Genomic DNA, 27,747 nt, shown 5'->3' with positions numbered 1-27,747 from the left:
CGTGGCCTTCTCTGGGGAAGTCCAGGCTCCTCTGACGGAGAAGGTGGGGGGCTGGCCTCCGACCAGGCAGCAGCGCCCCGACGGGGGCCCCCTACGGGCCAGACCCCCGAGGAACCCCATCTCCACGCACCAGGCACCCCTGCGTCCCGGCAGGCGCCGCCTGCCCCCACCGGCCACCTCCCTCTCTGCCCTCGCGCTCAGCCTCCCAGGCCCGGAGAACCGCCCCCCAACTGCCCGGGCCCGGAAACAATCACCCTTTGAGAAAGGCTGCCGAACTGTGCGCCAGGAACGGCCGGGATGGAGGCGGGGTTGGAGGCGGGGGGCTTTAACTCCGAGGAGCGAGACCTGGCGGTGTCGCCCCCTCCCGCAGCCCCGCTTCAGAGCGCAGAGCCGGGCCTCCTGCTCCCGGGAGGGCGCGGGGCGCGGGGCGCGGGGCGATACCCACCCGGGGGTCCGCGCCTCCTGGCGCCCCCGCCCCCACCCGCGGGGTTGGTACCGGCGGTCCGCGGCTCTGGTCCAGCCGGCAGCTCGCGCGCGGGGCGGGGCGCGGGGCGGGGCTAGCGGTGGGCACCAACCCCGCGGGCGGGCCGGGGGCGGGCCGGGGGCGGGGCTGGCGGCGCTGTCACAGCCGCGGCGGCCCGGGCGCGTCCGCCGCCGAGGGGACTGCGCGCCGGCCCGGTCTGCTGGCCCCGGTCGCGCGCCCCGGCCCCGCGCCTCCGCCCCGCGCCCGGCCGGCTCTCCCCGCTCTACCGCGCCCCCGACCTCCCTGCCTGGCTCCCCGCCCCGCGCCCCCCGCGCGCTCGCGGGCTCGGCCGCCGCCTCGCCGAGCGCAGAAGGGCCGGGCCGGGGCGGCGCTGACCCCGCGGCAATGAAGGGGCCTCGGGGGACCCGCAGCCCGAGAGCCCCCGGGGCCGGAGGCGCGCGTGGCCGGGGCCAGCAGCCGGGGGGCGCGGGGACCGGCGCCTAGGGGCCGCCGCCGAGATGGAGCGCGCCGGGGACGATCCGGACTCGCCGCCGCAGGTCAGTGGCCCCACCGCCGCGTACAGAGCCCCTTTATGCGTCCGCATCGGCACCCGAGCCATGTCCTCCGGGCGCCTGTGCGCGCGCCCGTGTGTGTGTGTGTGTGTGTGTGTGTGTCTGTATGTGTGTGTGTGTGCCTGTATGTGTGTGTGTGTGTGTGTGCGCGCGCGCGCGCGCGTATGGTGCTGCTCGCAGCGGGGCGGCTGGAGAGCTGGCCAGCATCCGGCCGGGGCCAGGAGGCGCCGCAGTCGAGGGGCTGCTGCGAGACAAGGCCTGGGTGGCGCTGGCCGGGGCGTCAAGAAGCGGAAGCTGGCTCTCAGCAGCGGCCAGCCGCAGGCCGGGCTCTTAGCTCGCCTTTTGGGGCCCTTCCTCCCACCTCAGCAGGTGGTTCCTGGCGGCCTGGAGTCGGGGGTCAGCACCGCTGCGCCGGGTCCCCCAGGCTCGTCCCCAAGCCCAGAGGCTTCAGCCACCGGCAAGTTACGTGTCTGCAACTCTCCCGTGAGGCCGGGGGCTGAGCGGTGGTGAGGGGGCCGAGCGTCAGGACGGGCGTGCAGCGGGCGGAAGGAGTCCATCACCAGCCCAACACCTGGGCTCAAGCCTGGGGCCCCAGTCCCCCCCCAACCAGAGCCCACAGCTTAGGGGAACAGACGGATGTGAGGCAGCAGAGGATGGAAGGGAGGCCAGGAACAAGGTGACGGCCTGGGGCTGGAGCTGAGGTTGAGAGAACCCGCCCCCCACCGCGCAGGCACAGGCAGAAACAGCACCCTCCCCAGCCCTATGCCTGTCCTGCCCTGGCCAGGCCTAGTTCCAGCCCCACGCTGCTTGCATGGATTCTTGTAGAAGCTGGGGCAGCGGGACTCTGGGGATCTCTGCCTGGATGCTGAGGCCAGCCTTGCAGACGGCTGGTCGCCCCAGACTGGTGGGGGCAGCTCCGCGTGGGTACTGGGTGGGTGGGTGGGGAACCCACTGGGGTCTTGACGTGCACTGCTGCCCAGGACTGGGTGGGGATGTCCCCGGGGCAGCCGGTGACATCTTGTGTGTGGCTGCGTCAGGGTGGGGCTCACGGCTCCCTGAGTTACGGGGCTGTGGGCGTGTGACTTTACTGGACAGTGGCTCCCACTTCCCCATATCCACCTTCTGTCCCCCAGGGCTCCCTGCCTCCAGCACAGAGACCGAGGTGTCCCCTCCAAAGCTGCTGAGCTGGGGGCTGTTAGTGGCCTCACTGGACCTGACGTTGAGTCCCCTTCCTTTGTTTAGAACAAAGACCCTTCCCCCGTGAGACCCTCAGAGAGACTGCACTTCACCCAGTCCATGCCCAGCACCCCCAAAGCTTCTGGGGCTGCACACATCCCCCTCTTCCCATCTTGGGGGGCGCAGAAGGTTTGCCCCGGTGGTGGAGCAGGGAGGCTTGATGGATCCGTGCCCCCTTTGGCGCCAGGCAGCTGTTGTGCCCGTTTCATGCCTGCCTGTGGGTGAGCCCCTCCTCGTTGGGGTGTGTTGGCAGCTCATGGGCGCTGGACTGAACGCACGCACAGAGGTTCCGGATGAGCAGCAGCGACGGGCCCATCTGAAGGGGGGCTGGTGGAGACCGGGGGCTCCAGAGGAGGAAGCGGGGGGCCAGCCCTGCCCCTGGCCGCTGTCTCTGGACACACCTGGGTTCCCCCTTATGGTTTTGAGGGGCGAGGGGACCCGGGTGGCTGGCCTTCCCTGGTTGTGAGCACTGGGTGATGAGGAGGGCGGAAGCTTCACAAATGTGGCGGGTCCAGCGGTGAGCTGACCCTGAACCAGGCTCTAGGGTCAGGGAAGCATGTTGGTCCAGCTTGGCCAGAGGAGGGGCTGAGCGCTCCCCTCTGCTGAGCGCTGGACGGGAGGAGAGGCCGGTCTCGGGAAGAGAGAATCTGAGAGTCCGAGGCAGGCGGAGCAGCAGCGGGAGAAAGCAGACAAAGACACAGAAGCGTGGGCGCCGGGGGCCCAGCAGCGCGGGGGCAGCCTCGGGCCTCCTTCCAAGATGCCCGCGTCGGCAGCCAGCGGCCAGGGCAGGGGGCTGGCCCCCCAAGGATGGTCTTCCCGAGACACAGGGGAGCGCGGGGTTCAGGGGGAGCCCTGGGCAGAAGGGACCCTCTTGCGTGTGCCCACCCCCACGCCTTCTGGGGAGAAGGAGAAGGGAAGCCTTCCTGCAGCCCAGGCCTGCAGGCCAGAAGTCCTCTGCGGGGCCTGCTGAACGTGTGGGGTGGGCACGTGGAGGTGATGCCGTGTGGGGCACAGGCTGGCCAGGCTGAGGCTGCCTTGGTCCCTGTGATCGGCCGGGAGGGCTTCAGGGAAAGCGGAGGCCTCTAGGCCCTGATTCCTGAAGGCCCGGAGGCCCAGGAGCCTGTCCTGCCAGGCTGTCCGTAGGTGAAGTGCTCGAGAGGCGTCACCGTAGTGTCTGCGTCTGCTCCGTCCCCGTGAGCCCCTGGCATCCGGAAGGCTCTGAATGGTATAGCCGTTCTCAGGCCCACCCTGGGGCCGCCTCATCAGCCTTGCTGCCCACTCTCCGTTCAGACCGCCACCTCCAGGCCCGAGGCCTGGTCCTGCCCCTGCCGTTCAGCTGGGGGAGACACACTCAGGGTCCCCCTGAGTTGGCAGCAACACGCTTCCGTGTGGAATCTGCGGTCGGTGCGGCCCTTGCACGTCTCAGCCAGTGTCCCCCCGAAATCCATGCAGCTGACAGGAACCCCAGGCCGGTGGCCACTGGTGTGGGTGCTGCCAGCTGGCCAGGTGGGCGGGGGCGCTCCAAGCCCGTTCCACAGTCGCTCACTGAGCACCTTCTGTGCCCCGGGCCCCGGGCCAGGCCAGGGAGGGAAAGCGTCAAGCGGGCCCCAGTCAGATCAGGTTTTCTGTTTAGCTTAGCTTTGGAAGGAAGGACTGTGTGGGTTGCCTTTTTTTTTTTTCCTGCAGCTACAGCAAATTTACTTTCCTAATGAGGTTTAGCTCAAGCCAATATTAAAATGAATCTGCTCCCTGAGCGCAGCAGCTGACAGCAGGGCAGTGGCCTCCCCGCCAGGCGCCTGGCAGGGCTTGGGGCTTTGCCGCCCAGAAGCTCGATGGCGGGGAGTCTCAGGGTGGACCTCCAAGAGCTGGCTGGACTGGGGATGTCTTCCCCGAGATCAGAGCCCTGAGCAGGGGGTCCCCTGCCCCACAGCCAGGGGACAGGGGCCCTGGTCCTTGTTCATGAAGGAGGGGGAGGGGCCGGGGCCATGGGGATCAGAGGGCAGGTGTCAGGAGGGACCCAGCCTGAGGTCCTCGTGGACCCCGCACAAGGCTGAGCACATGCCATCGCCTCCTCCTCCCCCCGCCCTGTTTCGCTTCCTTCCGTGGGGAGTGGTGAGCGCTCGTCTGCTCACTTACCCAGCGCTGGGAGCCGCAGAGCCCAGCTGGACATGGCACGGCTGCCCCCTCCCCCGGCGGGCATCCCCCAGTCACGCCAGCGCTTTCTGTGAGCTCAGGCATGCACAGGGCTTGTGGCCGCCCCGCAGGACAGCACGGACGCGTCCAGGATGAGCCCAGCGTCCCTGAGTGCCCCTGGCGAGCGCTGCCCTAGGCTCAGCCCTGCGCCTGCAGGCGTGGAGAGCGTGGGCTGTGGGACGCACACCCTCTGCATCACGCTGTGTGCCCCGGGGCCGCCCCTGACTGCCTGTGCTCCCGTGGGTCTCGTCTCTGAGCGGGATGATAACGGGATGCTTGTGAGGTGGGAAGGAGAATCACAGTGAATCATGTTACTCACTTGGAACACGAGCAGTAGGTCCTTTGCTCAGCAGGTATTTTTGCCTCTTTTTTTAAAATTTGGCTGCTCCGGGCCTTAGTTGCGGCACACTGGATCTTCAGCTGCAGACTCTTAGTTCCCGCATGTGGGATCCAGTTTCCTGAGGGATGGAACCCGGGCCCCTGCACTGGGAGCGTGGAGTCTTCGCCACTGGATCGCCAGGGAACTCCCAGCAATTTTTAAAATTATTCATTCAGTTAACGTTTCATCCAACAGACACCTGGACGACACGCAGTGTGCCTGGTGTGTGGAGGGGCCCAGGTGTAGCCTTGCCTCCATCGCCCACGGCCCTGAGCCCATCCCCTCTGCTGGTGGGGCCACGGCCAGACGGTGAGCCCAACACCATCTCGGTCGTGTCCGCCTTTGCGAGTGAGCGCAGCTCCCCCAGCTGCCCCCAAAGGGCCCTGCTTAGCACACAAGGTTCCGGCCTCCAGGGCGTCTGGGCAGGCGGGGGTGGCGGGGACCTGGGGTCTCTGCCTGGCTCCCAGCCCTCGTCCTGAGGGAGAGGAGCCCCCGGCCGGGCAGGCCCCGTGACCAGCTGCTGTCTGCCTCCAGGCCCAGCTGTGTCGGCCGCTCATTGCGGACTCAATCCCGGGGCCTCATCTCCTCATCTAAAACGACAGCCGCATGAGGCGTGTGGCCGTGTCCTGCCCCAACCGCACCCTGCCCTCAGTCAGCCCCCCGATCGACACCCCAGGAGCAGGGTGGGGGCGTCCACATCCGCCAAGAAGGCGGGGGGCAGAGCAAGCAGGTCTGGGAGCTGGTGGTGGCCCGGAAGACCATCCGGCCAGAGTTAGGGTTCTGCATCTGAAGATGCGTCCTTCTTTCTAGGGACCAGGAAGCTGCCCAGGGCTGTTCTGCTCCTATTTCAGGTCACACAGCACCCTGGTGCCTGGTCCCGGACATAGCCGAGTCTAACTCCCGCACTCCCGTCTCAGGCCCCCTGTGCTCTTTAGGATGGAGACAGGCCACCCAGGCAGAGGGTGAGAGGCCCACCATGGGACCGGGCACCCCTCCCCCACCAGCCAGCCAGGCCTCCGCTGTCCTCCTGGGACAGCTGGCAGGAGGATGCACCTACGTTGTCCTGCCAGGGCCCCAGGGAAGGTCAGCTGGTTCGGGCCACAGGCGGCGCATTGAAAATACACAGGAAACTTTAATTAGACCAGTGAATCGCAGCCTGCATGGTGTGTGCACACTCTGACCACACAGTGTGTGCACACAGTCTGACCACACGGTGTGCACACACAGTCTGACCACACGGTGTGCACACACACTCTGACCACACGGTGTGCACACACTCTGACCACACAGTGTGCACACAGTCTGACCACATGGTGTGCACACACACTATGACCACACGGTGTGCACACACACAGTCTGACCACACGGTGTGCACACACTGACCACATGGTGTGCACACACTGACCACATGGTGTGCACACAGTCTGACCACACGGTGTGCACACAGTCTGACCACATGGTGTGCACACACACACTCTGACCACACGGTGTGCACACACACTCTGACCACACGGTGTGTGCACAGTCTGACCACACGGTGTGCGCACACTCTGACCACACGGTGTGCACACACAGTCTGACCACACGGTGTGCACACAGTCTGACCACACGGTGTGCACACAGTCTGACCACACGGTGTGCACATAGTCTGACCACACGGTGTGCACACTCTGACCACACGGTGTGCACACACACCTTGACCACACGGTGTGCGCACAGTCTGACCACATGGTGTGCACACAGTCTGACCACACGGTGTGCACACACACTCTGACCACACGGTGTGCGCACAGTCTGACCACATGGTGTGCACACAGTCTGACCACACGGTGTGCACACACACTCTGACCACACGGTGTGTGCACAGTCTGACCACACGGTGTGCACACAGTCTGACCACACGGTGTGCACACACAGTCTGACCACACGGTGTGCACACACAGTCTGACCACACGGTGTGCACACAGTCTGACCACACGGTGTGCACACAGTCTGACCACACGGTGTGCGCACACAGTCTGACCACACGGTGTGCGCACACAGTCTGACCACACGGTGTGCGCACACAGTCTGACCACACGGTGTGCGCACACAGTCTGACCACACGGTGTGCACACAGTCTGACCACACGGTGTGCACACACACACTCTGACCACACGGTGTGCACACACACTCTGACCACACGGTGTGCACACACACTCTGACCACACGGTGTGCGCACAGTCTGACCACACGGTGTGCGCACACTCTGACCACACGGTGTGCACACACAGTCTGACCACACGGTGTGCACACAGTCTGACCACACGGTGTGCACATAGTCTGACCACACGGTGTGCACACTCTGACCACACGGTGTGCACACACACCTTGACCACACGGTGTGTGCACAGTCTGACCACATGGTGTGCACACAGTCTGACCACACGGTGTGCACACACACTCTGACCACACGGTGTGTGCACAGTCTGACCACACGGTGTGCACACACAGTCTGACCACACGGTGTGCACACAGTCTGACCACACGGTGTGCACACACACTCTGACCACACGGTGTGTGCACACAGTCTGACCACATGGTGTGCACACACAGTCTGACCACACGGTGTGCACACACTGACCACAGGGTGTGCACACACAGTCTGACCACATGGTGTGCACACACTGACCACATGGTGTGCACACACTCTGACCACACGGTGTGCACACACACTCTGACCACACGGTGTGTGCACAGTCTGACCACATGGTGTGCACACACAGTCTGACCACACGGTGTGCACACACACTGACCACACGGTGTGCACACACTCTGACCACACGGTGTGCACACACACTCTGACCACACGGTGTGCACACACAGTCTGACCACACGGTGTGCGCACACACTCTGACCACACAGTGTGCACACAGTCTGACCACACGGTGTGCACACACACACTCTGACCACATGGTGTGCACACAGTCTGACCACACGGTGTACACACACAGTCTGACCACACGGTGTACACACACTCTGACCACATGGTGTGCACAGTCTGACCACACAGTGTGCACACACACACTCTGACCACATGGTGTGCACACAGTCTGACCACATGGTGTACACACACAGTCTGACCACACGGTGTACACACACACTCTGACCACACGGTGTGCACACACAGTCTGACCACACGGTGAGCACACACATACTCTGAACACACGGTGTGCACACAGTCTGACCACACGGTGTGCACACACAGTCTGACCACACAGTGTGCACACAGTCTGACCACATGGTGTGCACACAGTCTGACCACATGGTGTGCACACACACACTCTGACCACACAGTGTGTGCACACACTGACCACACGGTGTGCACACACAGTCTGACTACACACAGTCTGACCAACGGTGTGCACACAGTCTGACCACACAGTGTGTGCACACAGTCTGACCACACGGTGTGCACACACTCTGACCACACAGTCTGCACACACTCTGACCACACGGTGTACACACACAGTCTGACCACGCTCTGATCACATGGTGTGCACACACTCTGACCACACAGTGTGCACACAGTCTGACCACATGGTGTGCACACACAGTCTGACCACACGGTGTGCACACACTCTGACCACCCGGTGTACACACACAGTCTGACCACGCTCTGATCACATGGTGTGCACACACTCTGACCACACAGTGTGCACATAGTCTGACCACATGGTGTGCACACACAGTCTGACCACACGGTGTGCACACACTCTGACCACACGATGTACACACACACTCTGACCACGCTCTGATCACATGGTGTGCACACCCTCTGCCCCCAGGCCTCTGTGCTCTGGTTGCTCTATGGCCTCTGAGCAGGTTGTTCTGTTTTCTTTCATCCTCTGAGCCTCTAAGGTGAAGTGAAGTGTTGCTTGCCTAACTCACCCTGTGCCAACGTGGACTTTCTCCTGTTCCCGTAAGCCTCCCTCTGGGAGCCAGCATCCATGCCTCCGCCCCTCCCCACACCCCCAGCTGGAAACCCAGCCGTCTGCACTGTGCGCATGTGTGCATGCACGTCCGTGTGTGCATGCCATCCTCTCACCATGTCCTGCGCACTCCTGGGGCCTTACCTGGAACCCGTGGGGCGCGTCCCCCAGACGTGCCCGCTGTGTGTTTCTTCATGGAGACACCCCCATGCCAGCCAGAAGGAAGGTCTGGCACTGGGACCATGCAGGTGCCACCCGGCCCAGTCCTGTGTGTCACTGCTGGCCCGTCCAAGCACAGCTGTTGGATGATAGGTTCTTTTCTGTGGCAGAAAGTCACAGAATGCACAATTAGGATGTACCACCATAACGACTCCTAAGTGTTCCAGGTGCCAAGGACGTCCCAGTGCGCGCCTATCCAGCTCCAGGACTTCCCCATCCTTCACGCTGGAAGCTGTGTGCTTCCCCAGCCCCCACCCAAGCTCGGGCCCCCAGCCTCTGCCCTGCGCCCGAGTCCCACAACCTTGTTCCTCTGTGAGCGGGTCAGGGGCTTGGTCCGGCTGTGCCGTGCCTCCCGAGCCCAGCGTCCTCCAGGTCTCTGTGTCAGAGCAGCGTCAGCGCTGGTCCCTGCTGGGCTGGGTCACTCCATGTGGATGCATCTTGCCAGCCCAGTCCTCAGACGGGCAGGCCGTTTACTGCCAGACCGTGGGGTGGAGGCGGTCCACGGTGGTGTTTTCCCACTGCCCTTCCTTCCCAGGGCTGCAGACACCTCTGTGCTCTGAGAGCCAGGCACCTGGGGAGCAGGGAGGATGGAGCCCTGCCTTCCCTGACCGTCCAGTGCCAACCAGGGCCAGTGTGCTCAACAGCCCCGGGAGAGGGGGAGGCAAGAGCATGGCCACGGCTACAGGCGGGACCAGCGAAGGGACAGCCCCGCCAGGACCCAGGACCCCAGGCGAGGAGCCGGCCCCTTGCAGAACCCGTGCGTGGGGCGGCCCTCTGCCCACACCTCGTGAGGCTCAGCCTGTCTGGACCACCACTGTGTCCCATGCACCTGGGGGACAGAACCACCCTCTGGGGCTGAGGCTGGGGACCCTGGGTCCATCACCCCCCTGGAGTGGGGTCTGGGCTGAGACTGGGACCCTGGGTCCATCACCCCCTGGGGTGGGGTCTAGGCTGAGACTGGGACCCTGGGTCCATCACCCCTCCCCCTGGGGTGGGGTCTAGGCTGAGACTGGGACGCTGGGTCCATCACCCCTCCCCCTGGGGTGGGGTCTGGGCTGAGACTGGGACCCTGGGTCCATCACCCCTCCCCCTGGGGTGGGGTCTAGGCTGAGACTGGGACCCTGGGTCCATCACCCCTCCCCCTGGGGTGGGGTCTAGGCTGAGACTGGGACCCTGGGTCCATCACTCCCCCGGGGTGGGGTCTGGGCTGAGACTGGGACCCTGGGTCCATCACCCCTCCCCCTGGGGTGGGATCTAGGCTGAGACTGGGACCCTGGGTCCATCACCCCTCCCCCTGGGGTGGGGTCTGGGCTGAGACTGGGACCCAAGGTCCATCACCCCTCCCCCTGGGGTGGGGTCTAGGCTGAGACTGGGACCCTGGGTCCATCACCCCCCCGGGGTGGGGTCTGGGCTGAGACTGGGACCCTGGGTCCATCACCCCTCCCCCTGGGGTGGGGTCTAGGCTGAGACTGGGACCCTGGGTCCATCACCCCCCCGGGGTGGGGTCTGGGCTGAGACTGGGACCCTGGGTCCATCACCCCTCCCCCTGGGGTGGGGTCTGGGCTGAGACTGGGACCCTGGGTCCATCACCCCCCCGGGGTGGGGTCTGGGCTGAGACTGGGACCCTGGGTCCATCACCCCCCCCCCTGGGGTGGGGTCTAGGCTGAGACTGGGACCCTGGGTCCATCACCCCCCCGGGGTGGGGTCTGGGCTGAGACTGGGACCCTGGGTCCATCACCCCTCCCCCTGGGGTGGGGTCTGGGCTGAGACTGGGACCCTGGGTCCATCACCCCTCCCCCTGGGGTGGGGTCTGGGCTGAGACTGGGACCCTGGGTCCATCACCCCTCCCCCTGGGGTGGGGTCTGGGCTGAGACTGGGACCCTGGGTCCATCACCCCTCCCCCTGGGGTGGGGTCTGGGCTGAGACTGGGACCCTGGGTCCATCACCCCTCCCCCTGGGGTGGGATCTAGGCTGAGACTGGGACCCTGGGTCCATCACCCCTCCCCCTGGGGTGGGGTCTGGGCTGAGACTGGGACCCTGGGTCCATCACCCCTCCCCCTGGGGTGGGGTCTGGGCTGAGACTGGGACCCTGGGTCCATCACCCCCCTGGGGTGGGGTCTGGGCTGAGACTGGGACCCTGGGTCCATCACCCCTCCCCCTGGGGTGGGGTCTGGGCTGAGACTGGGACCCTGGGTCCATCACCCCCCCGGGGTGGGGTCTGGGCTGAGACTGGGACCCTGGGTCCATCACCCCTCCCCCTGGGGTGGGGTCTAGGCTGAGACTGGGACGCTGGGTCCATCACCCCCCCGGGGTGGGGTCTGGGCTGAGACTGGGACCCTGGGTCCATCACCCCTCCCTCTGGGGTGGGGTCTAGGCTGAGACTGGGACCCTGGGTCCATCACCCCACCCCCCGCCGGGTCACTGCCTGCTCGGAGCCGCACCTTCTGCTCAATTCTCCCAGTGTCTCTCACGACGTGGGTGCAGCTGATCCCAGGGAAGGAATGGGGCGGCAGGAGAGACAGGCGGCCCTGTGTCCATGGCCCCCATCTCCAAGCTCAGCCCCAAGCCCGAAGGAGGAGCCTCAGCTCGCTTGCCCTGGAGATGGAGGGAGACGGGGCACCCCTGCCCTCCCCAAGTGCTGGGCATGCCCTGGCCGCGCCCAGCATCGGGGTAGGGACAGGGCTAGAGTTGGGGCGCAGGGGGTGCCCCAAGGCCATGGCAGGCCGCCCAGGCAGCCACCCACGCCAAGAGCCCGGAGGTCGGGGTGGAGAGGGCTAGCCCTGGCACACACCCCGCTCCTCACCCCTCCCCGGAGTCCACGTTGCGGACACTGCCTGCAGGTACAGCCTCGTCTGAGGGCGGGAGGAACCTGCTGTGAGAGCCACCCGAGGCTGGCTGGGCCAGGAGGAGCCAGGGACCCCGCGTCCCGTCTCTGCCAGACGCGTGCGCTCAGCTGGAGTCACGAGCGAGCTGCTGCTGTCCCTGCTGTGATAGTTCACATCTCGCAGCCTTCGTGGCGCTCTCTGCGGGCCAGGCCCTGTGCCGAGGTTCTCCACGGACCCCTCAGCGGATCCCCAAGTGCCCGATGAGCGTTGCAAAGGAGACTCAGTGCCAGAGACACAGTGCAGCCCCCACGGTGTGCGGGGACCTTTGGGGTCTGGAGGAGCCCTGGCCTGGGGGCTGCAGACGGACGCGGAACCAGTGAGACCAGCGGGTTCACGCAGGGTGTGGGCTGGCCACAGAATGCGTGGGGCCGGGCAAGCTTCGGGGGTGAGGCCAAGGGCTCAGAGCGCCAGGTGGTCTCCCCTGGAAACCACCGGGTGGGACCCCCGCCCCCCCGCCCCAAACCGCAGGCCACCAGCTCCAAGGGAAACAGGCAGAGAGAAGCAGGATGGCCAGACAGCAGGGGCAGGGTGGGGGGGACAGACGGCCACGCGCTGACACCCCAGCCCGGCTGAGCGCAGCCTCGCCCATGGCCTGCAGGCTCTGCATGCTGTCCTGGGCCAGCGCGGCCCCGGACACCCAGGCCCCCGGCCCCCGGCCTCTGCCCTCTTTTCCTATCAGAGCCCTGACTCCCTCCCCCGCGCACCCAGGGTGGTGCCCAGGGCCCCATGCGCTGCGTGTCAGCGTGTCCTGAGCGTGTCCTGAGCTGCCCCACGCCTCCGGGGCCTGGGGCTGAGCACTGAGCACGTGTTCCAGGGTGTTTTCTGCGGCCACACTGGACTCGGGCGGGGCCGTGTCCTGGGGCCAGGGTGACTGCCTGCTGCGTCCACACAGCCTCTCCTGGGGGATGTTCCTCAGAGGCCTCTGCGCCCTGAGACCACGCATGTGCCCAGGAACACTCATGTGCCCACAGACACACATGCACTCACTCAGAGGCGGTGCTGGCCACAAGCTCACACGTGCACACATGTGTGACGTCACCCGGGGCGGTGGCTCCGAGGAGCTCGCAGAATGGACCTAGCCCCGCTGCCTCCCGAGTGAAACTACAGACTGCGTTGGGGGCAGGGGGCTGGTGCTTCGGCCACTGTGGGGCTGAATTACAATCAGACGGTGCTGAGGTGGGGTGCAGTGCCCAGCTGGGGCCCAGGCTTCCTGCAAGGTGGCCAGCGGGCTCGGGGATACTCAGACCCCTGAGCAGGGCCGTGACAGGCCTTGTGGAGGGGACAGCCGCCCAAGGCCCTCCAGCGGCGGCTCTCCACAGGGGCACACGCCCTGGCCGGCCACTGTTGGGTGGCCCACTTTCCCTGTGGTCTGTGTCCCCACCTTGAGTCACGCTGCAGGGCATGCGTGTGCTTCGGGCCCAGCCCAGGGCACCCAGGACACACCCCGGGTGATGCCTTCCTGCTAGGGGGCTGTGGGGCGTGTGGACGACCTTCTGCCCGAAGACGGAGACGTCAGTCAAGCCACTGGGGCTGCTGGTTTGTGCCATTCAGATTCCTGCAGTGCAGGGGACCACGCACACCAGACCCTGTCTCCACTCTACTGAGTCAGAATCCAAACCCGATCCCAAGGCTGTTTCTGAATAACTGGAAGAAAAACCAAGGAGCCGCTTTAAACATGACCGACGGACTGTTGTTTCCTGACTCCTGTGTGGAAGAAGCCCGAAGCCGTCAGCCCAGCCTGAGCCGAGTGGGCGTCCTTCCGCCCCGGCCGGGGGCTGGGGTCTCAGCCAGAGCAGAGGAAGATGGCACCAGGCCTGGGGTCCCTCCAGCCCCCACCATGAGGGCCGGTGGAGAGCCCCTCCTGGCTGAACCGGGTCCTTGGCGCTGCCCGAGGGGCCAGGCCTGCCGGCAGGAACAGTGTGCATAGGGCGGGTGTGCGCGCTCTGAGACTGACCCGGGCCCTCCAGGCCTCAGTTTCCTAGCCTGTGAAATGGGGCTGAGACTGCCCTGCCTGCCTCAGAGGCCGCTGTGGCTTGCAGGGAAGGAACCCCGCCTGCCCAGGGCAGGGCTGCAGCCCCAGGGGCTGTCCGAGCCCTCCTGGGGTGGGAGGCCCCCTCTCCCACACGCTCCAGGGGTGAGGGCCGAGCCGGGGGACAGCGGCCGCCATGCGCTGCCCCTTCCCCACGGAGCCAGGGGGACGAGGAGGCCGGGGAGGAGGCTGGGGCCAGCTGATGCATGTGGACCCTCGGGGTGGGAGCCGGCTAGCTGTGGCTTCGGGCTTGTCCTGTGCAGGGGCCGCGGGGTCGATGCTGAGTCCTGTTAGGGCTCCTATGGGTCTTGGGGACCATCTGAGGCCGAGGGTGAGCCGGCCCTTCCCGGCATCCTGCCCGCTGACCTCTGCTGACCTCCGCTGACCTCCGCCCAGCTTCTCCAAACCAGCCCCTCCTCCCTCGCGGCCCCAACATCTGCACAGCCCCGGGCACTCAGCTCCCAGGGACGGGGGCGGCTGCTGTCCTCACGGCCCAGCTGAGTCCCCTCCACCCACTCAGGACCGACGCCCTGGCCTGTCAGCGTTGCAGGCAGGCGGGGGGCCCTCTGGGTCAGGGAGCTGCGGCCTCCCCAGAATCTGTAAGGTTGCTCCTCATCCGTCTGCAATGGCCCTGCATGCTCTCGTCATCTCTGTACACGCTCAGTCTGTCCAACTCTGCAACCCCACAGACTGCAGCCCACCAGGCTCCTCTGCCCATGGGATTCTTCAGGCAAGAAGACTGCAGTGGGATGCCAAGCCCTCCTCCAGGGGATCTTCCCGACCCAGGGATTGAACCCAGGTCTCCTGCATCTCCTGTATTGTAGGCAGATTCTTTACTGTCAAGCCACCAGGGAAGCCCCTTATCAACACAGAATATGGCAGAAAAAAGAAATTCAAGCCGGAAAGGAAGAAAGAAAGCCCTTGTTTCTATGAGAAGTTGAATGCTCTCCAAAGGTTCCACGAGGAGAGTCCGGGAAAACGTTCTCCAGGCGAGATGAAGACCGTGGGAAACATCATACAAATGCTGAAGGACGCCGTGCAGGTCGCTCACTGAGTGTCCCCCAGTCGCGGACCACTTCAGGGAAGTCACTGTCAAGGCCGCGGGCACGGTGCCCTGGGGGGTGACTCCCCGCGGACCGTGAGCTCCCGAGACATCCTTGGCCTCGCAGGCAGAGCCGCGCTGGCTGGTGACAGGCACTTGATCAGGGAAAGGACCGCGGGCTGGGCGGTGGGCAGGACACGCGTGGCTTGTACACATCCCGGTAACTGACCTCCACCACACACATGCACACACACATGTACACACATGCACATGCACACACAGTGTGCATGCAGGCACACATGCACGCGTGTACACGCAGGTACACATGTGCACACGCATACACACATGTGCACACGCCAGCTCTGCAGTTACCTCCCTGAGTGGCAGGACAGAGCTGTGTGGAGCCTTCCTCCCTGCAGGCCGGGTGCTGATGGCCACCTGCCCGTCCCCACCCCACTCCCTGCCGCCGCCACCACACGGCCCCTGAATCCAGCAGGGCCCTGTCCACCACCAGTGGGACTAAACCGGCTCCTCCCCAGGTGTGGGGTGTGGGTGAGCTTTCTGCCCGAGTCCCTGCAGTCTCAGGAGGCAGGCTGCTGTGAGCCTCGAAGCCAAGCTCGCCCAGCTTCTTCCAGGCGGCCTGCTCGAGGCTGGACCCCAGGCCGGCTGCCCACCACCCCTCCAGGGCCATGGCCCCTGTTCATCCTTGCAGCCCCCTCTCAGACTCAGGCCTCTGGGTCTGGGGTGCTCCACCTGCCTTACCCCACGCCCCCACCCAAGGCCCCCAGACCCGCGGTCTTAGCCACCCAGCCCCAGGCCTGCCCCCCACAGGCCCCCTGCTGGCCAACTGGCTCCCTCGGAGGCTGGGGGCTCCCCGCTCCGCTTCATAACCACCTGGTAATTAGCTCCACGACTTCGCTGCCGTGCTTATAATAGCCTCCATTAAAGTTATGGGGTTTTCAAGCTGTAATGGCTTCCAAAGTAATTAATGCACAACTGGGTTTATGGCTAAGTTTATTTTTAGAGCTTTCCTGCCTCTCCCTCCTTCCCGTCAAAGATGTTTTGACCAGATAGACTGGACAGGATCAGAGCGTCCCCCTCAGGCCGTTGCCTCTGTCCCCCTCCTGCTCTCTGGGAGGGACAGGACCTTCAGGGGGCTGCCCCTAAAGGGGGTCTGGGGCCTGACGCTCCTTCCCCTGCTCCCAGAGGGTCTGGGTTCAGGTCTGGCCCCAGCACGAGCCATCACTTGTGGCCTCGGCGAGCACCGGGCGGAAGGGAATGCGGGAGGACTCAGGGAGCGGAGAGTGCTCCCCAGGGGCAGCCACAGTGGAGGCGGGTGCCCGAGTGCCCAGACCAGGCCAGCCCCCACGGCCAGACGCTGGAAAAGCCCTGGGGGACCCACACCCCTAGGAGGCCTCCCTGCGCGGCCCACGGCGGCCAGCCAGACCGAGGCCCCGACCCGGCGCTCGGCTTCCTACCCGTGGGCTCAGCGTGGGTGGGGCTGGCCGGGGAGGCACCCCGACACCCGGATGGGCAGGCAGTGTGGCCTCTGGCCTCCTCCCGCGGGGCCGCGGCCGGGAACGTGGAGGCAGCTCAGGGTCCAGGAACCTGCCCCGAGCCCGCACCATCTGACCCCCGGGCCTGTCTGCTGTCTGCTCCAAGCAGGCCACGCAGATGGACCGAGGCGGCCACCAGGAGCACCTGCCTGCCGGGAGGGCTGCAGGCGAGAGGACCAGGCAGGGAGGAGAGACGCAGCACCTCCAAGAGTCCTGCTCAGCCTGGCTCCCAGTCCCGCGGGAGACGGATGTCCGCCTGCCTGCGGCTGGGTGGATGGCGGGCTCGGGGGCTCGGCCTGCCAGACCAGGCCAGCCGTGGCTGTCCTCTCCCCGGGCCGCCCCTGTGGGCCCAGAGGCGTCTTGCAGGGCTCTCAGCACAGAAGTGGGGGGTGGACGAGGGGTGACAGTCCCCAGGCTGCCAGGAGGCAGGGCACCAGTCCCTCGTCACGAGCTCAGCTGGCCTGGAAGGGAGCTGTCGGCACGCGAGCCCCTTGGCTGACCCCCGAGCGCCTTGGCTGACCCCCGAGCCCCTCGGCTGACCCCCGGCCACGGCCACAGTCCAGGCCCTGTCCTGCCCAAACTAGCTGAGGATGCACCCTCCCAGAACCCACCTCCAAACACCACTGGCCGGTCCTCTGAGGACTCAGTTGAGCAGATGCCTTCATCCAGGCTGTGAAACGAGGGCACAGCCACAAGGCCGTCACCCTGAGTGCTCGCTGCGTCCACCCGGCGGCAGGCTGCGAGGCTCACAGGCGTTAAAGCCTTGGAAAGTAGGTGCCCTCTTCATAAACGAGCAAACAGGCCCAGGACTGAGCCAGGGGAACCGAGGCAGGGGTGTCTGAGCCCTGAGTGTGCACTGCCCACTTCATAAAAGAGCAAACAGGCCCGGGGGTGAGCTGGGGGAACCAGCCGGGGTGTCTGGACCAAGGGGCACCGCCTGTCCTTGGCCCTGTGGGGTGGCCCCCCAGACCTCCGGCCAGCCTCTCTGTCCCCTCTTGCAGGTGTCCACCCCGCAGGGCTCCTGACCCACCGCGGACGGCACCCCTTCCCAGACTCCGGTCGGGCCGGACTCCACAGAGCTGCGTCGGCAATGGGTGGGTTGAGTGGTCAGGCCCGTGGGCTGGCGTGCGGCTCCCCGCGGCCCCGTGCCCGGCCTGCCCGGCCCACTCATGTGCTTTCCTCCCCCCCACGGCCACTGCCCAGCTCACGAGGAGCTGTGGGCCCAGCCAGCCTTGGAGATGCCGAAGCGACGGGACGTCCTCGCCATCGTGCTCATCGTGCTCCCCTGGACGCTGCTGGTCACCGTGTGGCACCAGAGCACCATCGCGCCCCTGCTCACCGCGCGCAAGGGTGAGTCCCACCCTGCCGGGCTTCGCGGACGGGGCAACCGCAGCCTGCAGGCCTGAGTCTCCTGACGGGGTGACCCCAGCCTGGAGGCCTGAGTCTCCCCTGACGGGTGACCGCAGCCTGCAGGCCTGAGTCTCCCCTGCTCAGCCAGAGGGGACCTGGGGACGACCTGGCTGACGACCGCACCCTTGGGGGCTGACCTGGGGCTTGGATGGTGCCATGCACACAGGCTCAGAGCTTCACAGGCTCTCCTCTGCACCCACGCCCAGGACATGCAGCACAGGAGGGCATGGGGGTGGGGGCGTGCCCCACAGGAGGGCTGGGGGGTGCACCATGGAGGACTCAGGGGTCAGGCGTGCCCCACAGGAGGGCTGGGGGGTGCACCATGGAGGACTCAGGGGTCGGGCGTGCCCCACAGGAGGACTCCGGGGGTGCACCATGGAGGACTCAGGGGTCGGGCGTGCCCCACAGGAGGGCTGGGGGGTGCACCATGGAGGACTCGGAGGGTCGGGCGTGCCCCACAGGAGGGCTGGGGGTGCACCATGGAGGACTCAGGGGTCGGGCGTGCCCCACAGGAGGGCTGGGGGGTGCACCATGGAGGACTCGGGGGGTCGGGCGTGCCCCACAGGAGGACTCCAGGGGTGCACCATGGAGGACTCAGGGGTCGGGCGTGCCCCACAGGAGGACTCCGGGGGTGCACCATGGAGGACTCAGGGGTCGGGCGTGCCCCACAGGAGGGCTGAGGGGTGCACCATGGAGGACTCAGGGGTCAGGCGTGCCCCACAGGAGGGCTGAGGGGTGCACCATGGAGGACTCAGGGGTCGGGCGTGCCCCACAGGAGGACTCCAGGGGTGCACCATGGAGGACTCGGGGGTCGGGCATGCCCCACAGGAGGACTCCAGGGGTGCACCATGGAGGACTCGGGGGGTCGGGCGTGCCCCACAGGAGGGCTGGGGGGTGCACCATGGAGGACTCAGGGGTCGGGCATGCCCCACAGGAGGACTCCGGGGGTGCACCATGGAGGACTCGGGGTTGGGGGGCAGGATTCCCAGCCTGTGTCACTGAAAGCCTTTCAGGGCGACAGGAAGCCCTGACGCAGCCCCCAGTCCCCAGAGCAGGCAGGGCCGAGAGCCCCAGACTGGGGTGGGCGGCCCGCACCGTGACGCGTCAGGCTGGTCATCCCTGCGGGGGCCTGAAGCTTCCTCCGGGAGGGCTGGGAGGAGCACGGCTCAGCGCCCACCGTCTCCCGGCGTTTCCTCCCCTCGCTCCTTGCTGGCCGAGCTGAGTGGCTCGTGGGATCTCAGTTCCCTGAGCAGGGACAGAACCCAGGCCACGGCAGTGAGAGTGCCACGTCCTAAGCCCGGACCCCAGGGCCGCTGCCTGTCCTTTTAGGGTTGTCGCCGCAGCACCTCGCGAGGTTTGTCACGTGGGATGCAACACCACGTGCTTCCGGTCTCGGCAGCGCTTTGGGCTGAGGGGCCCCAGGCTGCCGTGCTCAGCAAGCTGGTCCTGCCTAGAGACGGGACAGGGCAGCTGCGATGCTGGACAGAGGCAGCAGCAGAGGGCGATGGGGGCCCTGAGGACGCGGAGGCGGCGGCAGCCCTGACCCAGCCCCTCTCGGGCTCGCAGATGCTCCAGGGCTCAGAGCCGCCTGCGGGGGCGTGACTGAAGGGCAGATGGGGGAGGGCGGGGGTCAGTGACAGCGCACTGTCCTCCCCGAGCCTCGGTTTCCAAAGCTCTGCTCACAGCAGGATACACTAATCCTTATTTATGTCCTGGTCTGCAGCTGCTCTCTGCAAGCTAGTTTTCTTTTCCCAGTTTGACCCAAAACTCCTGCAGAAAGTCCCCTTGGTTGCCTGTTCCGGTCTCCCCACCCTGCACCCACAGCCCGGGGGCAGGCTCCCACCTGGGCCGTGTGTCCCCAGTGGGGGTCATTAGCCCGTGGGAACTCTCTCAGAGCCGGGGACGCATCTGTCACTCTGGAGCCCCGTGCCCAGCCCCAGGCCAGCTCCTGCACCCACACCCGCGTGCTAACGAGAGCCGTAGGAAGCCCGGCCTCCCGGGGCCCTCTTCACTCCCTGCAGGGGATTGCTCCCACCGCCCTTTCCATAGTTGCAAGAAGCCACGAGGAACAGAGCATCTTACCGTCCCCCTCTGCACAGGGGAGATGTTGTGAGCCCGGGCTGTGTTCCAAGCCCCTGAACCCACACGGAACCTGGATAAAGGAGACGCAGTTATCAGCTCTCCTTAGCAGCTGCCAGCAGTGACCAGAGGCCAGGCGCCCGGCTCAGGGTCGTGCAGTTAGTGCAGAGCCAGCCGGGGTCTGAGCCTCAGAGCTCGGACTCCGAGATCTGGCCTCCGACCGTCCCGCCTCCCGCTGAGATGGCCCCGGAGCAACGAGTGCCCAAGTCCTTCACACGGCCGGACAGGCCTCGGGGGCAGGGGGGCACTTTCAGAACGGGAGGGGTTGTGGGCTGTCCCCCCGTGAGCGGCTGCTGGCTCCCCACGGGGACGCAGATGTAGGAGAAAGCCTGACCATCAGAGCCACCCTGGCGGGAGCAGGGCACCTCCAGGGTCTCCCATGCCTGCGTGTCACGGAGGCGGGCCTCTGCCCGGCTCCACACACGCCCCTCCTGGGTGCACGGCTTGGTGGGGCACAGGCAAGGCCCCAGGGGCTGAGAGCGCATGACGGGAACGTGCGGTGTGAGGAGACACACAGGCCGGGAGCAGCCGAGGCGGGTCTCCACCTCACCCTCTGGCCCAAACACGGGACATCGGCGGTCAGAAGGGACGGGCTCAGGATCCAGAAGCATCTTGCCCACCAGGGGCAGACCCCCGGGACAGAGTGCCGTGGTGAAGCCCCACACTCTGCAGCGAGGTTCGGGAGCTAGATTCTGAGTCAGGCCCCAGAGCGCCTTTGGGGCAGCCCGCTGCAGGCCCCTTCCCCCCGGGGGAGCAGGAGGGGGACGGGGAGGGGAGGACGGAGGCGACAGCCTGAGAGGGAGGCTCTGATCCCGTCCAGCCTATCTGGCACCCAGGCAAGGTGCTCCTGGACTCTGGGGCCACAGGGCGCGTAGCAACGAAGCACTAAAGCTGCCCCGGGCACGAGTGCTGGTGCCCGGGCTCCTCGGCTAGCTCTGGGAGGGGAGGAGGGCGTGGGCCGCAAGGCAGGCGCTTCGTCATACAAAGCCCGGCACAGACAGGAGCCCAGGGTGCGACGCTGCAGTTTGGCCAGCTGCCCTTAAACAGCTCCGAGCTGTTGAAAGCCAGGTGTAGGGAGAGGTTATCTCTGTGTCATTTGGGAGTCAGAAAGAGGAGGACCCGGGGGAGGGTGTCAGGCAGCCAGCCTCGACCATCAGCCTCAGCCCCCAGGACCCCAGACAGGCATGCACTGACTCTCCCACAGGAGGAGCAGGGGAGAGCCGGGCGGGCTGGTACCTGTGCACAGTACAGCTGTACCTAGTACCTGTACCCCCAGTACTCCTGCACCCAGTACCCCTGTTCCCAGTGTTAATACCCAGTACCCCATACCTAGTATCTGTACCCAGTATCTCTGTACCCAGTACCTGTACCTGGTACAGCTGTACCTAGTACCTGTACCCCCAGTACTCCTGTACCCAGCATCTCTGTATCCAGCACCCCTGTACCCCATGTTAATACCCAGTACCCCATACCTAGTACCTGTACCCCCAGTACTCCTATACCCAGCATCTCTGTATCCAGTACCCCTGTATCCAGTGCTCATACCCAGTACCCCTATACCTGATATCTGTACCCAGTACCTGTACCCCCAGTACCCCAGTACCCAGTATCTCTGTATCCAGTACCCCTCTACTCAGTGCTCATACCCAGTACCCCTATACCCAGTACCCTGTACCCAGTGTTAATACCCAGTACCCCATACCTAGTATCTGTACCCAGTACCTGTATCCCCAGCACCCCATACCCAGCACTCCTATACCCAGTACCCTGTACCCAGTGCTCATACCCAGTACCCCTATACCTGGTATCCGTACCCAGTACCTGCACCCCCAGTACCCCAGTACCCAGTATTTCTGTATCCAGCACTCCTATACCCAGTACCCTGTACCCAGTGCTTATACCCAGTATCTGTACCCCCAGTACCCCAGTACCCAGTATCTCTGTATCCAGTACCCCTGTACCCAGTGCTCATACCCAGTACCCCTATACCCAGTACCCTGTACCCAGTGTTAATACCCAGTACCCCATACCTAGTATCTGTACCCAGTACCTGTATCTCCAGCACCCCATACCCAGCATCTCTGTATCCAGTACCCCTGTACCCAGTGCTCATACCCAGTACCCCTATACCTGGTATCTGTACCCAGTACCTGCACCCCCAGTACCCCAGTACCCAGTATTTCTGTATCCAGCACTCCTATACCCAGTACCCTGTATCCAGTGCTTATACCCAGTATCTGTACCCAGTACCTGTACCCCCAGTACCCCTGTACCCAGTATTTCTGTATCCAGTACTCCTATACCCAGTACCCTGTACCCAGTGCTAATACCCAGTACCCCATACCTAGTATCTGTACCCAGTACCTGTATCCCCAGCACCCCAAACCCAGCATCTCTGTATCCAGTACTCCTGGACCCAGTGCTCATACCCAGTACCCCTATACCCAGTATCTGTACCCACTACCTGTACCCCAGTACCCCAGTACCCAGTATCTCTGTATCCAGCACTCCTATACCCAGTACCCTGTAGCCAGTGCTTATACCCAGTATCTGTACCTAGTACTTCTGTACCCTTTACCTGTACACCCACTACCCCTGAACCCAGTATCTCTGGATCCAGCACTCTTGTACCCCTGTACCCAGTACCTGTACCCCCAGTACCCCAGTACTGTCCCCACACCCCCCAGCACCACACCCCCTCCTCTAATCTGCAGATGATAGTGGTGACCCCCGGCGCGAGGCGCCACCTGGCACGGACCCCAGGGAGTACTGCATGTCCGACCGGGACATCGTGGAGGTGGTGCGCACAGAGTACGTGTACACGCGGCCCCCGCCCTGGTCTGACACGCTGCCCACCATCCACGTGGTGACGCCCACCTACAGCCGCCCGGTGCAGAAGGCAGAGCTCACTCGCTTGGCCAACACGCTGCTGCACGTGCCCAACCTGCACTGGCTGGTGGTGGAGGACGCGCCGCGCCGCACCCCGCTGACGGCACGCCTGCTGCGGGACACCGGCCTCAACTACACGCACCTGCACGTGGAGACGCCGCGCAACTACAAGCTGCGGGGGGATGCGCGTGACCCGCGCATCCCTCGGGGCACCATGCAGCGCAACCTGGCGCTGCGCTGGCTGCGGGAAACCTTCCCGCGCAACTCCAGCCAGCCAGGCGTCGTGTACTTCGCGGATGACGACAACACCTACAGCTTGGAGCTCTTCGAGGAGGTGCGGGCTGCAGATGCACGCAGACCAGGGAGGGCGGGGAACCTGGCGAAGGGGGTGGAGGCCTGCATGGGGCTCCCAGACCGACCAACCCACTGCAGCCCGGGCTTCAGGGCACTGTCTGGCGGAGGGCTTCCAGTGGGGGAGGGGAGGCGGGTTCCCCGTCCACCCTCAGTGTCCCCCCACCCCCCAAGTTTGGGAATCAGGACATTGGGGTAGCGGAGGGAGTCCTTTCAGACTCTAAATCGGGGAGACAGAGCTTTTGCAGCAAAGGACAAAGCACAGGTCACGTGACAAGGGAAGCACCAGCTGCTTGCAGGGTGGCCTTGCTCACAGCCAAGGCCAGTCCTCCGCAGATGCCCGCCCTGGGCGGCCCAGGTGTCCTTACTCTTCTCCCCTCTAGATGCGCAGCACCAGGAGGGTGTCTGTGTGGCCCGTCGCCTTCGTCGGGGGCCTTCGGTACGAGGCCCCGAGGGTCAACGGGGCAGGGAAGGTGGTCGGCTGGAAGACGGTGTTCGACCCCCACCGGCCATTTGCCATAGACATGGCGGGATTTGCGGTCAACCTGCGGCTCATCCTGCAGCGGAGCCAGGCCTACTTCAAGCTGCGCGGCGTGAAGGGCGGCTACCAGGAGAGCAGCCTGCTGCGCGAGCTTGTCACCCTCAGTGACCTGGAGCCCAAGGCAGCCAACTGCACCAAGGTGGGCCCCCGCCGAGCCTGCCGCGCAGTGCGGGCCAGCTCCTGCCTGCGAGGCTCCTGCTAATCAGGGACCTGCACTGCCAGTGGACAGCCAGCCTCCCTCCCGAGTGGGTGGTCTACGGCCCTTCAGGCAGCCACACCAAAGGTGGGCGGGGGGACAAGAAGGGGGCCCCCAGGCAGGCAGAGCCGAGGAGTGAATCCCTCCCTCACCACACATCAGCTGGGCTCCACACTTCCATGCCAGACACACCTACATGTGTGCACACACACGCACACATGGGCACATGCGTACACATGAATATACACACATGCATATGCCAGTGCACACGCACCACCATGCACAGACACACAGGTACATGTGTTTGCATGCACACTTGCACATGTCCAGTCTGCACAGGTACAGACACGGGTGCACATGTATGCATGTATGTGCACACATGCACATGCACACAAGCACAAGTGTGTGCACACATGTGCACGTATGCCCAGTACACATGCACACACAGGCATGAACACACATGCACAGACACATCTTGCTTCCAGTTTGGGCTTCTCCGGCTGGGGACCAGGCTGGCGCTTAGCTGAGCTGGTGGCCCTAGAACTGTCTCCCTCAAGACCTATCAAAAAGCACAGGGAAGGATGAGAAGCAAGAGGGAAACTTGGGACCACTCTGTCTCTTTTTTGTAGCTGCAGATTTTCTATTTCCAATAGATATTGTGAAGGCAGCCTATGTACAAAGAGCAAGAATGAGGGGGTAGGTAGAAATACAGAACAATGGAGAAAGTCTTGCTGGAACAAGAGCTGGAAGGGAGGGGCAAGGGTAGGAGGGCGAGGTCGGGGCCGGCCCCACGTGGTCTCCTGTCTCTGGACACACAGATCCTGGTCTGGCACACGCGGACTGAGAAACCGGTGTTGGTGAATGAGGGCAAGAAAGGTTTCACTGACCCCACGGTGGAGATCTGAGCCCCGGACACAGGTAGGGGGATGTGAGCCAGTGATGCCCTGGGTTCAGTTCAGTTCAGTGGCCACCCAAGCTTGGGTGCAGAGTAAATCTGCCAAGGTGTTTCCTCCTGGTCTTTAATCATGACAGTCACGGCAAAGGCCCCACGTAGTGGAGGAGGCAGGACTGAAGTCAGCAGGTGGCAAGCTCCCCGCACACCTGGGTCCCCGCACACCTGGGCCCCCGCACACCTGGGTCCCCGAATACCTGGTTCCCCGCACACCTGGGTCCCCGCACACCTGGGCCCCCGCACACCTGGGTCCCCGCACACCTGGGTCCCCGCACACCTGGGCCCCCACACACCTGGGCCCCCGCACACCTGGGTCCCTGCACACCTGGCCCCTTCCTTGCTGCTTGGAGGCCTTCACCTCCCAGCACCGCCTCGTGGCGGCCCATTCTGGCCACAAGCCTGTCCCCATATGAGGCCCTGCTGTGTGGACTCACTCGGGCTCTGTCTGCGTGGTTTCCTCCTCGGTTGAGGTGGAAGCGTGGACTCCAGAGCCTGGCCCAGCTCCCAGGCTCCCATTTCCCTCATTTTCTTCATTTGCAAAAGGGGTTGTTGGGGCACCAGAAACAGTCTCTGGCACTGCCCAACTGCTGCTGCTTTTATTTGGCCCTTTAAAATCCGGCACTGAAGTAATTCACAGGCTCCATCTATGCTTTAGAGGCACAGGAAGGAGACAGGAAAGCTGAGTGGATTGTGCCAGTGACCGGCTCAGCCAGGCCCTTCCTGGGGGCCTCCCGTGACCTCAGCAGAGCTGGAGGCTTGCTGGGAGTGGGGCTCTCTTGGTCTTCGGGCCTCCGAGTCAGGCTGCAGCTTTTGTGCCTCGCGCGCAATAGCCCCACCGCAGGAGACCGCGGGGTCGTGACCCAGCGCATGGCAGATCACCTGGCCAAGACGAGACCACACTGGGTCAGACAGAGCACGCTCCTGGCTGCTCGGGGGTCGGGGGTGGGGGTGCTCCGTGGACCCCAGCTCCCAGCGGCCCCCCTCACGCCGCCCCCTCGCCCTCTCCCCCCAGGAGCGCCTTCTGAGACCTGCTCCTGGCCGCCTTCTCTCCCCCGCCGTGTCCCTCCGAGGCGCACTCCTGTGGACTCGCTGCCCCCCTCCCTTCCCTGTGGGGCCTTCAGAGAGCCCGGCCCGAGGCCGGGACGAAGGAAGGAGACCCTGAAGCACAGAACCCCCAGACGTGTTGTGCTCCACCCGCCCGGCAGTCCTACGGAGTCGACGCCATGGGCCCCTAACCTGGGAACTGCCCGGCTGGGACGGAGGTGAGAGCCCCGCAGAGCGGCCCTGGCCCCACGGGGCCCCACGGTCACGGGACGGCGGCCCCCAGCCCCTGGCGTCCGGACCGAGCTGCTCCCGGGAGAGGAGGCCGGCCGCCCCCAGCGTGCTTTCCTCACTCCCGCCTGCAGAGCCTGGGGCCGTCAGCGCCCGGCAGGCGGGTCCGTACCTCACCTCTCGGAGGGAGCAGAGCCCCTCCAGGCCCTCGCCCCAACACCCGGCCCCGCCCAGAGCGGAAGGAGCCTCCCGCCCACCGCCACGCCTGGACCAGGACTGGGGAGGCAGACGCCCCCCACCAGAGCGGCCGGCGGGGATCAAGGGGCAGGTGGGCCAGGAGCAGAGAGAGGAAGGGCCGGGCGGTGTCCTTCCCGCCCCCGGCCGGGGGTCTTTGGCCTAGCGGAGGGGTCGACAGAAGGGCACGGAGGTGACCTGGACCCGGAAGGCGGGAGACGGAGCCCAGACTGCTGGCAGATCGTGACACAGAGTGGGAAACAAAACCTCGCTTCTCCCTAATGGGGCGCGCAGTCAGCTGGCTTCCAGTCCCACCCCATCCCCCCGACCACACAGCCCCCCGCCAGGAGGGAGGCGCTGGTCCCCCTGCCTTTCCCGCGGGCCAGCCCTCTGCCAGCCCCCACTCACGCTCCTGACCGCCGGAAGCACAATTTTCCTCCCCTGAGTGGCAGAGGAAGGGCCCGCGCCCCCTGAACAGGTGTTTACTTTTAACGCTAACAGCCCCCACCCCCCTCAACCTCGCTGGAAGGGTCCGAGGGCTGCCGAGAGCCTGCTCCTGGGTTTCGGGGGCGGTGGCCTCCGCGCAGCGACCCAGAGTGCCAAACAGCATCGCGGCCTGTGCTGAAAGGGGTTTACCTCCTCACCGTGGCCACAGGAGCATTCCACGGCCCTCTACCCAGAGCCCTGAGCTGCTTTGCGGGGCACACGGGTGCCTGGGAACCACGGGGGTGACAGCGACCAGCTGAGTGGGTGAATTTGCGCCGGGCATCGCGGCCTCGCTCGCCTGGACCAACCCTGGACGCTGGGTCAGCTGGCCTGGCTGGGCCACTGTCTTGGCCAGAAAGACAGGGCTGGTTTTCAGGAAATTGGTGATGAACCACAAAACGGGATTGTCTCTTTTTTTTTTCTTTTTGGCAGATACTAGTTCAGTTGTCTTCACCTAACACCCTCTCTTAGCTGCATGTGTATTTATTTACAGTTATAACCCTGGTGGACTGCAGCTTCCGTCTTCGTTGGGAATGAGTTCGTTATGAGCCAGGGTTGGGTCCATGACCACAGCTTGTTTGCTCCCCCGTCGGGAGTGGGGGGTGCAGAGCCCCGAGGACACAGGGGGGTGGGCGGCCCCCACAGCTGCACCGTCGGTCTGTTTTAATTTAACTGTATTTAATTTGTTTCAAAATTAAAAGTCAACTATGGTTTTTAACCGTCTTAACCCTC

General features: G+C 64.9%; 1 protein-coding gene across 2 annotated transcripts; it reads left to right on the top strand.

Moving 5' to 3' along the window:
* The first annotated feature begins 817 nt into the window (after nt 1-817).
* On the top strand, nt 818-27,747 carry B3GAT1 (beta-1,3-glucuronyltransferase 1). Of its 2 annotated transcripts, none has more exons than XM_043914844.1 (7): nt 818-1,020; nt 17,547-17,639; nt 17,749-17,895; nt 22,809-23,317; nt 23,718-24,014; nt 24,890-24,989; nt 26,036-27,747. In XM_043914844.1, the coding sequence occupies exons 2-6, from the start codon at nt 17,636-17,638 to the stop codon at nt 24,974-24,976; spliced, it is 1,044 nt and encodes a 347-aa protein (XP_043770779.1). In that variant the 5' UTR covers nt 818-1,020; nt 17,547-17,635; the 3' UTR covers nt 24,977-24,989; nt 26,036-27,747. The 2 variants fall into 2 exon arrangements, with proteins under 2 accessions (XP_043770779.1, XP_043770789.1); XM_043914854.1 differs by lacking the exon at nt 818-1,020 and adding an exon at nt 14,828-14,989.

Source organism: Cervus elaphus, chromosome 1 (assembly GCF_910594005.1).
Source record: "Cervus elaphus chromosome 1, mCerEla1.1, whole genome shotgun sequence".
In the NCBI taxonomy this organism is placed as follows: Eukaryota; Metazoa; Chordata; class Mammalia; order Artiodactyla; family Cervidae; genus Cervus; species Cervus elaphus.
The sequence above is the reverse complement of the archived record's forward strand: the minus strand, read 5'-3'. Positions and strand labels throughout refer to the sequence as shown.